General features: G+C 42.8%; 3 protein-coding genes across 3 annotated transcripts in view; 2 read left to right on the top strand and 1 right to left on the bottom strand.

Moving 5' to 3' along the window:
• The first annotated feature begins 1,775 nt into the window (after positions 1-1,775).
• On the top strand, positions 1,776-3,353 carry LOC143330039 (otospiralin-like). The gene is made up of 3 exons (XM_076746189.1): positions 1,776-1,826; positions 2,058-2,160; positions 2,542-3,353. The coding sequence occupies exons 2-3, from the start codon at positions 2,097-2,099 to the stop codon at positions 2,766-2,768; spliced, it is 291 nt and encodes a 96-aa protein (XP_076602304.1). The 5' UTR covers positions 1,776-1,826; positions 2,058-2,096; the 3' UTR covers positions 2,769-3,353.
• Positions 3,354-5,724: 2,371 nt separating this feature from the next.
• ecrg4a (ECRG4 augurin precursor a) lies at positions 5,725-10,383 on the top strand. Its single transcript, XM_076747150.1, has 4 exons — positions 5,725-5,841; positions 7,400-7,447; positions 7,537-7,682; positions 10,107-10,383. The coding sequence occupies exons 1-4, from the start codon at positions 5,772-5,774 to the stop codon at positions 10,254-10,256; spliced, it is 414 nt and encodes a 137-aa protein (XP_076603265.1). The 5' UTR covers positions 5,725-5,771; the 3' UTR covers positions 10,257-10,383.
• Positions 10,384-11,018: 635 nt separating this feature from the next.
• uxs1 (UDP-glucuronate decarboxylase 1) overlaps positions 11,019-13,149 on the bottom strand; it is a 29,345-nt gene continuing 27,214 nt past the window's right edge. The window contains exons 14-15 of the mRNA XM_076747149.1: positions 12,875-12,978; positions 11,019-11,797 (exon numbers count right to left, since the gene is read on the bottom strand). Of these exons, the coding sequence (XP_076603264.1) occupies positions 11,666-11,797; positions 12,875-12,978 (236 nt within the window). The 3' untranslated portion in view covers positions 11,019-11,665. The remainder of the gene's footprint in view (positions 11,798-12,874; positions 12,979-13,149) is intronic.

The raw sequence follows: 13,149 nt of genomic DNA, 5'->3' as shown, positions 1-13,149 counted from the left end.
ATTTCCAGTGCAGGGAGAGCTTTTTCCTCCATAGGGCTGCAGCTAACCAATGTTTTTACTTTCAATGGATCTGCAGATTATTCTCAATTTACTGATTCATCTTTTGGTCTATAAAAGGTGAAGTCTTGAAATGTTTTGCCCAAACAACAAAATATTAAATTTACTATAATGTGAGGCCAGGAAAAGCAGCTATTTGATGTAGTGTTTGGCATTTGTGCTTCAAAAAATGCTTTTTCCTTGTTAGATATTGGATACTTTTACCTCTTACGTCTTCTAAAATAATTGAAAGGATCTGAGAAGGAAAAATCTAATTTTGGTTGAACTCCTGTTCACACTGAGGCAATAAGCTGAGACAAGCAGACAGTGACTTGTTTTAAGGTGTTAAAAGTTGAAGAAGTCAGATGCAATAGACTTCTAATGTTGTCTAGAACAATTAAAATCATCAGTGAGCCACACTGCTGCACTGCATGATGCACCAACACCATCCTGCTGCTGTAGAAACTCACCTGAGCATCATTTATGGTGCCATTAAGATTGTTTTTAGGATGAAAAATTTTAGTTGATAGTATTAGAAATTGTATTAATTATTCTATTTAAATATGTTTTTGGCATATTTTGTGTCATCTGCCATGTTATTTGTCTGTAACCTTCTGTTAATACTGCCTCACTTGGCCAGGACACTCTTGAAAATGAGTTGTCATCTTAGTGAAGTTTTCCTGAATTAATAAAGGTGAAAAAATAAATAATAATATTTAAGGTGTATTACAGTGAAGCTTAAAATAGTCCCCAACAAATGCACAACTTAGTCCTGTTTGACTCATATTTGGCCAAAAACTACAAATCCCAGCTGTTTAAAGAATTTTTTTTAGCCTTTTTTTAATGAAACTACACATTTGTGAGCCATTTTTAAAGATGCATTTTGTCAGTGAGATAGAATGAGTTGAGTCTGAGTGTTACAGACAGGGTTGGTTTGTTGGTTTTTACCTTTCCATCAGATTTGTTGACAATAAGACAAATAGAGAATAACACCAATGCTGCCCATTAAAGTGTCACCGGCAGCGGTCATCTGCACTCTGTGTTGTAGCTGACAGCAACCAACTCTGTGAGGTCTGTCCTCTGCCAAAGCACGGCAAGCACTAACCAACCATAGAAACAAAGCATGGACTGGGTCGTAACCCCTCCTCCCTCTGCTGGTGTCCTCAGAGGGAAACAAACATCCAGAGAATAGATAAATGGATGGAAAAAAAAAAAAAAAAAAAAAGTTGAATGTTGGTGCAGTCTGTCTGGATGCCAGGTGTGAAAACTGTTTGGTACAGTCTTCTTTTCATCAGCTGTCATCCACACTTTCACTCTTCCCTCTGTTTTTATCTCCTCTTTCCACCTTTAAAAAAAAAAACACACACACATTAATCCAAGCAGCTCAAGGCCAAAGCGGCTCCTGACGGCTGCGACAACAATACAGTTGAATATACATTGGAGAAAAATAATCAGTGAGTCTTTATAATTAATATGAGTGGAGAGGACAGATGTGAATCCAGATGTTTGGCCTTACCTTGCCTGAAAAAACAACACTTTAACGACACCTTGGGACATTTTTACTCTAGAAAATGGGAGGTTGTGCTCCTCTCCACACAGCGAATGGACATGAGGTGTGAAAGAGTCTCTCTGACGCGCTTTGGAGACAAGCACGTGTAAAGAGACAAAATGTGAAAAACAAACATGTTTGCCTTCCCGTCTGCTCCTGGCTGAAGAGCCATCATCCTGAAATCAGTCTGCGAGAGAAGGACCTGAGAGAGGGACCACAAGCAGCATCTCCTGCTGATCCGGTAAGAAAGGACAGACGATGACACACGGAGGCTTTTTTTCCTTTGTTGTAGATACATACAGATGCTGTCGACTGCACAGTTTTTAAAGAACATGCTGTTCTCCTGAAAATATGAGAACATGTTCACATTCTCATTCCACACACATACACACACACACACACACACACACACACACACACTTCTCTTGAAGAGGCTGCTGAATAGAATCTTCTTCTTTTTTTTTTTTTTTAGGTTGAGTCTCTCGTGTTGTGTCTTTCAGTCACTGGAAGCATGCGAGCTCTGTATGTGTCCGTGCTGCTCTGCTCCCTCCTGCTCGGCTTCCTGCCTCCTACAGGTGTGTCAGCCGCTCACATACGGCATTACACACAAACAGACACTGTAAAAGAGAGCTGAACGATTCATGTTCTACTAGAAATATGTACGGAAATACTATCCAAAACCCACCTGTGGCTACGTGCGATATCTAGATCACAGTAGCTGCAGGTTTTTGATAAATTGATGGTGAAATGTGTCCTAACTTACATGATAAATGAGGCATTGTGGTGCTATAGAGATGCTCCGGCCTACAAACTGTATTCTAAAAGCTTAGGGGAACATGCTTCTTCCATGTCTCTTTTTTTTTCAGTGTCAAGTGTCTTTTGTAATATGCAGTAATTCTGACGAGATGGGCAAGGTGTGAACATTGTTTCACACCTCTTTCTGTCTCCTCTGACAGGAGCGGAGGAGAGCGATGCAGCTGGCAGGAGGGAGGACAGGGAGAAACGAAGCCTACCCTACTGGGGCCTGTGGTCGTCAGACTTTTTCGGGTGGGTGGAGGAGCTACGCGCTCGGGCAGCTCACGAGGGGATGCAGGACCTGGCTCGTACCTTCTGGGCTCACTTCCCCATCGGCAACGAGATGGGCTACGATACTCCCGAGTCTGACCCTCAACCTGAGGAGTGAGGCCGAGGGTGGGTCGAACCCACCTTTAACATGTGTAGTTCAGACGATCAGTAGCAGTTTGGAGACTTACTGCATATGCATAAAATAATAACAATGGTAAAGTTTCTCTAATGTTTTCTGTCAATTTTTTTTTTGGCTTTTCTTCTCAACTCATTAAAATCCAAAATGGAAAAACCATTGCAGTGGCTTCCATTTGCCATTAACTGGGCTTTCACATTTAAAGAAGGTGACAAACTGTAGAAATCATTGTTTTTAACTTGTAAAGCATTATTGTCCCACCGGATTGGGAAATATTTCATGTTTTATGGGTTATGCATAAACAATTATACATTCCTTTTGTCTGCCAAATAGCCACAAAGAAATGTACAGTATGTTATCCTACACAGTGACATTATGTTCCCGCAGTCATCTTTATGTGTGACGCAGTCTTAAACAGCAGTCCTACAATAAATCCTCCCTTCACGCAGGTCAAAATGCTCATTTCTTTCTGTTTCAGAGAGCCGTTAAACCAACTGTATGATCGTTCTGAAGCAGGGCTGTTGTATCAGACTGCCTTCATTTGAGCTTGGTGTACCTAATAAACTGGCAACTGATTGAGGGTTAGGTGTTGATATTCTGTGCCTTCACTTGAATGCAGGACTCTTTCTTGTAGAGGAGAATTTTAACACCGTTGTACTGTAACTTTTACTTAAGTAAAGGATTTGAATATTTCCTTCATCGCTGGAGACTCCAAACAGAGGCAATGCATCATTTTCCTGTTGCAGATGTTTTAAATATGACATCAGTTCAAAATCCTGTTCTTCTAAAAAAAGATAGAAAAAGTGAAGTGACAGGGCGATAAAACAACGACAAATGTGTTTTACTGAGCTGTAAAAGAGGACCGGGGGTCTTCAACAGAACCTTGGAGTCAAATATCTTTTCTTTCATCGTTTGGATGCTAAAAGCCTTTCACTGTGTCTGATTTCGACTTTGGGATTTGTCGTTTGAGTGAAGGGTGTTTGTGTGAGCTTTGAGGGGGCGTCCGTGCAAAAGTGCCAGACACTAAGTAAATCTGATGCAGGTCACAACACTCCAACTGTCAGGCTGGAGTGTGAGGAGGAGGAGGAGGAGGAGGGCGAGACGGAAGCAGAGACGCTGCATCGACATATATGAGAGGATTTTCCTCTGTCCAGGAATGCTCTGCTGCAGACACGCTCGCTTCACGCTTTTGTGGGGAAATGAAAAGAAAGCTTCATACCTGAATCCCAAAGCTTTGCTCTTCTTTCCAGCTCAGTGTGGGAAAGGGCAAGATCAAACCGGGTGTTAGATGAAGGTTTGGCAGCTATAAATTCTTCTTCCTGTCACAAACGTCATGTTCTCTCTGCCACTCATCCCCTCTTTCATCCCTTGATCTGTTGCTCCAATCTGCTCCGTTTCTGAAGAATTACAAATGGGACACGTGAGTAATTAGTGTGTGTCTGTACTCATGATGCCTTTTCAGGCTCTCCCGCTCAGAAAATCAGTATCTGCATCTCATGAAACTACAGACATCTGTTTTCCCTTTAGTGTTTTTGTTTTTCGTTGGCAATGAAAATACATGCCTGAGGATAGTGAGCCTTTCATAAGACTCAGTGTAGGAGTAGAAGTCAGGGACTCAGGCTGCTTCCCCTCAGAGATATCTGATGAATGAAAAGGCAGGGGAAATCATGTCTACAGGCATACCTGTACTGAGTGGTGCTTTGCTCCTTTCACAAGCTTTACAGCAGCCATGACTCAGACTGGTTCCATTCACCGCAGAATATATGAACATCTCTTCTTTCCAAAAGCCGGTGAGAGAGAGCAACTGAATTTCTTTGTGTGTGTGTGTGCGACAGGGTGCACAGCTGGAAAAACACGGGCTTCAGAAAAGATGATGGAGCCACTTTTTTCGCAGCAAAATAAAGAAGGCAAGAGTTCACGAACGCCATGGTCCTCACTCTGGATTCCTCTGGCTTCCATCTGTTCCCTCTTTCTGTCTTTTGTTTCGCCGCTCACTTCACCTTCCCTCAAAATCCAGCAGGAAGGTAATGCAATCGTCTGCCAGCTGCTGGGTTTCCTGCATTCCAGCTCTACCTGTGAGAGACAGAGAGGCTGCTTGTAGCTCCAAACCAAACAATTTCCCCCTCTGACACACACACACAAACACACACACACACACACACACACACACACACACTGTACAAAATAATTGTGTGATTTAGAAATAAAACACTCTGCCAACAAGCTACTTATGACTGATGGGTGATGGATCGATAAATAGAGGGGAGTTAAGATGGAGTTTAAATCATATGTCAATACATGTAATTAGGTTCTAATATATTTCACATTCATGCTGCATTCAGCTAATTTCATCTGCAGCATCATACTTTATTTTCGCTGCAGTAATTAGGCCTTTTTCACATTCCTGGCTGATAATGAGACACCTACTCCTTCAGGTGACCCACTCTGCCTCTCATGCAGTCAGCAGAGTGAATGACTGACAGCAGCACAGACATCCTCGGCTATTTCACCGCTGGTCACTGACGGATACAAACGTTTGCAAGAATGAGTGCAAGTGAGATTCACCTCAGAAAGTGCAATCGTTGTTCTTGTTAAGTGGAAACAGTGTCTTAGAATGCATTTGTGCTGCAACATGCAGCTTCAAAAATTGAAAATTGTAATATTTTGAGAGCCTTTTCACAGAGTAAACCCGACAAACCACATTCAGCTTCATGCTTTTGCTTGCTTTTCACCGCTGCCCATGTGTGCTGCACGTATGGAAGATGGAAAAGCACCTGGAACACACATGTAAATTCATTTAAGAGCGGAAAAGCTCCCAGTTGCAGGCTTGTGTCTGTAGGCAAGGAGGCAAACGACATTCCATCTCCAGAAGCCAGTTTCCACTTGGAAAGTCTGGGTTGCCGCCCACTCATTCCTCCGGTCGTGCTGCAGTTTGTGCACAGTTGTTGCATTTAAGCAGCTCTGTAAAGACTGAGCGGGTACAAGATGGCGTCCCGGCAGCTCTATTTGAGGTTAATGGGGCTGACTGTATTGCTGATACTGTTGGCTCTTGGAGGTGAGCTCAATCCTGTTCTTTTCTTTGGCTTTTCCTTCTGCTTTAATGGTGATTTGCTTTTTAAAATGTCACATTCTTAAGTCTACGTAGCGTCCTTCAACGACTGGTCTTCTATTATTTCTACATTTTTGTGGTAGATGGCTTTCGAACAGGACTAGCAGTTACAAAGATGAGTTACTGTGTGTCAGAGTGTGTGAGATGTTCTTTAAGAGAGCGGTCTTTGTTAGAAAACATGAAAAGAAAAAGCAGCCTTTTCACAAAAGTTTGAAGCCTGAAGTTTCTCATTGTCTTCTCCTCTCTGTCTGTCACACACAGACTTTAAATAACTTTGATAAGAATAATGAAAATACGCTAAAAAGTAAATGTAGACATGAACAGACAAGAGATTGAAAAGGCCACACAGATAATTTCATCTCATTTACTTTAAATCAGTAAAATCTACATTTCTGCTGCTGATTGCTGCCAATCAGCTGATCCTGAGCAGGACGTGAATGTTTGCACCAAATTTCACAGCAAATCATCAGATATTTGTTGAGACAAGCCACTCTAAACCATGCATGTGAACCTCAAGGTGGCGCTAGAGCAAAAGTTAGGCGACCACCTATCCCAAAAAGACTGACTCAGACTGTTCATATCATGGATGGACCTCTGCAGAGATGAGAGCGGGTCTGCAGGAATGTGCTGTTTAAAGCTCATTTGTGACACAAACAGGAGAAAAAACACATGAGAGCAATTTTCTCAAACGCTCTCATCTGACTTCTAACCGCACAGTGCAAATGTTTTGTGCTCCAGAGCCCACTTTATATTTAGGCACTCTGAGGCAGGCTTAGCTTAGAAAAGCTTTTCAGAGAAGCAGACGAATAAAACCCACGAAGGAAGGAAAACGGGAGCCAGATGTATAGAGCGACTTCAGCCCTATGAGAGTGTTTTAAAAGGTAATCTGACTGAAATGGCTGTGAGCAGGAAGGCACAGGACACCTTGTGAGTGCACACTGTGCATTCGCCACACACTGTATAGCTGCATGGCTCCAGTGGGAGAGAGGAGCTGTGGGAAGGAAGCAGCTGTATTTACATGCAAATTGGCCACAAGCTATGCTCATTGGATGTGTTGGCAACTTCACCATGATCAATGATCCACTTTGACATTTGCATCTAGAATGAGAACAAACTCATCCATGAAACTGGTTTAATGAAGTGAAAGAGAGGAAAAAGCAGTAAGCATAAATCTAATCAGACGACGTGCTGCAGTGGAATAATCACACAAACACGCCATTTTGATGGAGCTTTGATGAATCCTGTCTGCGTGACTAGCCTCAAACATCTACAAGCATACAGTTGTTCTTGGAGATTGGTCATTAAAACGCAGCTTCACCTGTTTTCAGATTCACCATATCTGGCAAAAAACTACAACTTACACCAAACGTAAACATTGTGTGTGACTGAAGTGACTGAAGCGGATTCTGTTGTGTTTTATTATCCATGAAGAGTCTAACCTTCCCGTCATGAAGACTGACGTTTCATGCTGCAGCTCATTAGCTCTGTTGACTCTCTTTAACAGATGGATCCAGTGACAGCAGCTTGCGCAAGATCTTAAAGAAAAGAGATGGTAAGATTTGAATTACCAGTATCATCACACTGCTGATACAGAGACTGATGTGCTTTTTCACTCTCTTGCTCCATTGTGCTTCCATCCAGTGGCACGTGCTGGTGCCGTCCCCTCTTCCAAGGCTCAAGAGTTCCTGGCAAAACTGAGCAGAACCAAGAGGAACGTTTGGGATCGCAGTAGACCGGACGTACAGCAGTGGATTATGCAGTTTATGTACATGGGATTTGATGAGCAGGTGGGTTGTGTCTGTTCTAGGAGAGTTCAGGTTTTCCTGAGGTCTTTCAGCAAAAACAGAAATCAATGTGCAGTGGAGCAATGAACATGGCAGCTATTCTGCAAAACAAAACTGATCCACACAACACAAATGGCTCATAGATTTACCCGTTTGAGAAAGGACTCTTTATAAAAGGCTTCAAGGAACAAAAGAACACACACAACAGAAACACAGTACTTTTCTCACCAGCCTCTTCTTTCCACAGCAGACTGACCTCTTTAAGTTATGAGCTCCCAGTATTTTTGTAAAACTCCGTTCCAAGTAGGCGGGGTTCACGTCTGTGTTGCCTTTAAAGACCACTCTGACAAGTTAGTGTTACACTTCCAAACAATTCAAATCAATATTGAAGGAGCAGACACCAAGATCTTCACTGGATCCTACACTTCCCATAGTGCACCTTCTGTCTTTTGTTGGAAACTGCCCTCAGTTTGTAACACTTCTGGCCGCCTGAGTCATTTTCTCAGAATGATACTGCTTTTCACAGGCTACGAGGTTCTAACTGTGACTATTAAGTTGACATTAAAAATCGGTGGAGACATACTTTCAGTGGCTCAAAAAGGCTCAAAATCTCATTTTCTTAGTCAGCTTCTTCCTATGATGTGGTCCAAAGTGTAAAACAGAAGCAAAATATTTTCTGCTGAAGTTGAAACAGCTTTTTTTCTCTCTGCGGGCAGGTTGCCACATACTGCGCTTCTGTGCACCAATCAGGATTTAGCAATTGTTGAATTTAACTTTGCTGACTCGTGGAGGTTGTTTGCTGCCTTTGCCAGGCTACTGTCAGCCAAACCACACCTGCATAGTCTGATGAAGCACACCTGTTTTTCAGTTATAATTTCAAAACTGAAACTGCTGCTCCTGTACTCTGGTTTTATTTTATTGAGGAAAAACTGGATTATGAGGGACTTTAAGCCTGACTAAAAAGACAAAAAACCACAAGAAACACAAACAGAAAAAACAGACGTTAAAGCTTTAGTAATCTGAACTTTTATATAAATATATCTCAGACATGTGGAGGACAAAAGTGTCTCAAAGATGGTCTTTTCAAAAGGCAGTTATCCTCACAAGTGTCCGACTGAATGAATGAATACAGATGTGGAAGTGAACACATGAATTCCTTCTCTCATGCATAAATACACCACAGCCTCATTTTAAATCGAATTCATTATTTCTCGTCAAGCTCCACACAATGACAAAGCAAAAACAGGTTTTTGGAGTATTTAATCCTTTCAAAATAAAAGACTGAAATATCCTATTTATATATTTTATATATGTGTTCAGACCCTTCACCCAGTACTTGATTTAAGCACCTTTGGCAGCAATGACAGCTTGGAGTGTTCTTGGAAATGATCGGACAAGAGTGGCACACTTTTCTTTTTAAAGTTTCACCGATGATTCATGGCAGAATTGTTCAAGCTCGACCAGGCTGGCTGGGGTGAGTCGGTGCACAGCCATTTTCAGATCTCTCCAGAGATGTTGGGTTCAGGTCAGGACTCTGGCTGAGCCACACAGTTTTCCCGAAGCCACTCCTGTGCTTTGTTGGAGATATGCTTCGGGTCATTGTTTAGTTGAAGTGTAAACCTTCGCCTCAGTCTGAGATCCTGAGCACTGTGGAAAAGGTTTTCACTGAGAATTACTCTATTCTGCTCTGCAACCATCATTCCCTCGATCCTAACAAGACCCCAGTCCCTGTCACAGAGAAACACCCACACAGCATGAAGCTGCACCACCATGCTGGACTGTCGAGGTGGTGTTAACAAGGAAATGCTCAGTTCCTGCTTTCCTCCACACACGCTGCTGAGAATTGGTCTGAGAGTCATCCAGGTGCCTTTTGGGTTCGCTTTCAAAGCTGCAGAAATGTTTGCTCCGTCATTGTGCGTTGATTGATGACAAAAGAAATCCCATTTGAATCGAGACGAGTCTGAAATATAACAAAATGTGGAAAACTTGAAAGGGTCTGAAAACTTTCTGTGTGCTCTCTATAACCCCCCCCCCCCTCAGAGAGCCCGCTCCAGTTTTCTTTCAGGTCACTGACTATCATGTAGAATTCACCAGGGAGAGTAAGGGATGGAGGGAACAGATCATAACAACGGATAAAAAGGGAGTAGAGTGCACAAAATAGCCCTCTACCGCCACTGCTTTGACAGCTGACAGCATTTTCATTTCAGTCACCGCAGCAGTATTTGTATGCCATTTGCTGCTGCTTCCTTAAAAGGCCAAAGCTGTGAAAGCATTGGCCTTTTCAGTATTTGCCTTTCATGCATGTCTGCTAATGGTCTCAGTGGACACCTTATCAGCTGCCACTGTGTCTATTATCTTGAGATTTGTTGACGCTGAGTTCTTTAACGAGTCACGTCTGTGGCGTTCTGTTCTTCCTTCCCTCGCCAGAGGCTGGAGGCTGACCTGTCATACTGGATGGACCAGGCTCGCTCCAACGATCAAGGCCGTCAGCACCACTATGATGAGAACGCCCCCATCGGCCCACGCGATCCCAGTTCTTACAGACACGGAGCTAATGTTAACTATGACTACTATTAAGTGCAGCCTTTGACAGTCTGTTGGTTTGACACCTGTCACGAAGCTGCCACGACTGCTCCGGCTTCTTTGGTTTGATTGGTTACACCCACCAATATCACTCTTTTTCTCTCCGTCCCCACATATTACTTAGAAAAACTGAGCAGAATGGCATTTTTGTGAATAAAAACAGAATTCAATCATTTGCAAACGAGCTGTGTTTCCCAACAACAGTTTCACAAAGTGTTCCTGAGTCCATGTATTAATCTCCTTTATCCAATCATGCGTTCACAATGTGGTGAACCTCTCTTCATCCTTGCTTGTGAGCGACTGAGTCTTTCCAGGATGCCCCTTTCATACCCAATCATTATACTATCACCTGTTACCAATCAACCTGTTTACCTGTGGAATGTTCCAAACAGGTGTTTTTGGAGCATTCCACAGCTCTCCCAGTCTTTAGTTGCTCCTGTCCCAACTTGTAGCGTATATTGACAAAAATCAATGAAGTTGATGAGGTAACACATGAAATATATTGTCTCTGTACTGTTTTCAATTGAGTATTTGTCAAAAACAATTAGCAAATGATCACATTCTGTTCTGCTTGTGTTTTACACAGCGTCCAAACCTTTTCAGAACCTGGGTCGTATGAAATACTGTTTTTATGTAAATAAAGACGTGGCTTTGTACTGCTTAAGTTCCCTGCTTTTTCACTTCCACTTAACAACTATCTCTGTCTCTCACACACACATACAAATATCTTCATCCCTGATTATATCATACACAAAATATTGGAAATATTTTTATTAAAATAACATCTTCATCTGAAACTGATGCACATCCTGACATGAGATTTCACATCGTAGAACAAAATCATGTCCTGATAAATACGTAGTAATGCTGTAACAGTCTTTCTAGAGGATTTGCCCAGTCCTGCGGTGTGCTGCACAAACAGCCAACAGGGTGCTGGCACACCTCTGATAAGTGGACAAAACATCCAGTGGGGGGAAAAAAACAAAAAAAGAAGAAGTCATCTTCGCAGACAAAACACCATGAAGCTGCTAAACACAAAGCGCTGATGCACAGTACGAGCTAGATGCAAGACTCTCATGTCTGCATTTAAATAGCAAAAAAGCACAAATTCACAAAAAAAGGCAGCCTGGATTTCAGATTTCTTGCCTCATTTTTCTGTTTTTGATTCAGGCTTGTCCATCCAACACGAAAGCTCCGGTAAGGAAGCCCTGAGCAGCCAGTGCAGCTCCAACGCAACACAACACACACTCTTTTAGGAGAGTTGTCTCTACTTCTCAAAAAAAGACACCATAACCCAGAGTGCTTTACTCAGCAGAATGTTTGAGAGAGGCGCTCTTCAGGGGACGTCTGAGCAGTCTTCACATCCGTCTGTGTTTAAGGAGTCTGTGGAGGGAAACCTGACCTCAGTTGTGTCTTGGTCGTCCTTTCTTCATGCGGGCAGCTTTAGGCTTGGGGATGTACTGGTTGTTAGCCTGGTGCTCCAGTTCCCTACTGAAGTACTGGATAGTTTTGTTCAAGCCTTCCTCCAGGGGCACCTGGAGACACAAGACGTACAATATAAAGATGCTTCCTTTTTACATATTGAGGCTGAATCAATGAACTGATTGGATAATACATCAGTTATGGCTATAAATATATAAAGGCAGTCATGTCGTCCACTGCTAATGATGAGATACTGATGAAGGCTGCTCTCCAAACATAGCTGAGCAATGCGCTCTTATTGATTTAGTCAGTCAGTAATATTCTTTATTATGAACTGACAATGCATCTCAAGGCCTCATGTGTCCCTGACCGTCTCCTGCGGTTTACTGTTCAACAAATACTCATTATTAGCATTCATTCAATATGGTTTATGTCTCGATGTGTGGTGACCTGCCTTTCACTCCCTCGGTCTGAATCGGCTACCCGGCCTGGCAGTCAATGCTTACTACTGTGAGCGTGTGCTTTGTGCTCCTGGGACAGCTGCTGAACGACAGTCTGTCAACTCAGGGGGTGTTTACTGGAGCACAGCACATCATCACTAACATATCCAACTACCTCACGTCTCATTCATGTTTAAACAAGAATTACTGCCAGCCAGTTAAGCTGCATTTATATCCCTGTCTCGACAGACTCATATACTACATGTAGTGAAGACTTTGAAAGAATTCAATATAGATACAGAGGACTGATAGAGAGCTTCGTCACATGGTGCAACGACAATCATCTGAAGCTCAGTATCAGCCAAACCAAAGAGCTTGAGGTGGACTATAGTGCTTCAAATGCTGAATGTTGCTGCAAAGAAGCTACAAATTATACAACATGGATGCTTCACACACATCTTCAACCTGGCGAGAGCTGGATATACGTAGAGAGGGACGAACTAACAACCCGAAAACACAATGTGTCCAGCCACATGCCTGCGTCCATGCATAAAAAACATGTTAGCATGCTAGCATGTTGGTATTAGGAACATTTGGCGGTACTTTCTCTGCCATTCAGTCCAAATGAAATGATAAGATGATCAAATCTGATCACATCTGCAGCAGTGTTACCTCATGTTTGTCGGACAGTGTGTGTGTGAGCATGTGACAAAAGTCTTGCTGCCTGACTCTCGTGTGTGTGTCACATACCACCGGCTCCCAGCCGAGCATCATCTTGGCTTTCCGGATGTCAGGTCTTCTCCTCTGCGGGTCATCCTGGGCCTCTGGAAGGAACTGGATCTGACTTCGGCTCACTGTGTGTGTTTGTGGACAGTCACAAGTGTACAGAGAGAAGACTGTTAACACTGGTAATGATCATACAAGCAGTTCTGGAAGAGAGAGAGACGAGTCAAGGAAGATCAGTGCTTCTGAATAATGTGGCGGCCCGAGGAACTATAGGAGCTGCTGTGCAAAAATATAAGCAC

This window comes from Chaetodon auriga, chromosome 13, assembly GCF_051107435.1.
Source record: "Chaetodon auriga isolate fChaAug3 chromosome 13, fChaAug3.hap1, whole genome shotgun sequence".
Classification (NCBI taxonomy): Eukaryota; Metazoa; Chordata; class Actinopteri; order Chaetodontiformes; family Chaetodontidae; genus Chaetodon; species Chaetodon auriga.
This window is presented reverse-complemented; position numbering and strand designations above follow the sequence as displayed.

What these genes read in the sequence shown, in the direction of transcription:
- LOC143330039 (XM_076746189.1), top strand. Translation starts at nt 2,097, where the DNA reads ATGCGAGCTCTGTATGTGTCCGTGCTGCTCTGCTCCCTCCTGCTCGGC. An exon ending in CGGCTTCCTGCCTCCTACAG is followed by an intron (nt 2,161 to 2,541) that starts GTGTGTCAGCCG and finishes CTCCTCTGACAG; the next exon opens with GAGCGGAGGAGAGCGATGCA.
- ecrg4a (XM_076747150.1), top strand. Translation starts at nt 5,772, where the DNA reads ATGGCGTCCCGGCAGCTCTATTTGAGGTTAATGGGGCTGACTGTATTG. An exon ending in GATACTGTTGGCTCTTGGAG is followed by an intron (nt 5,842 to 7,399) that starts GTGAGCTCAATC and finishes TCTCTTTAACAG; the next exon opens with ATGGATCCAGTGACAGCAGC. An exon ending in GATCTTAAAGAAAAGAGATG is followed by an intron (nt 7,448 to 7,536) that starts GTAAGATTTGAA and finishes GCTTCCATCCAG; the next exon opens with TGGCACGTGCTGGTGCCGTC.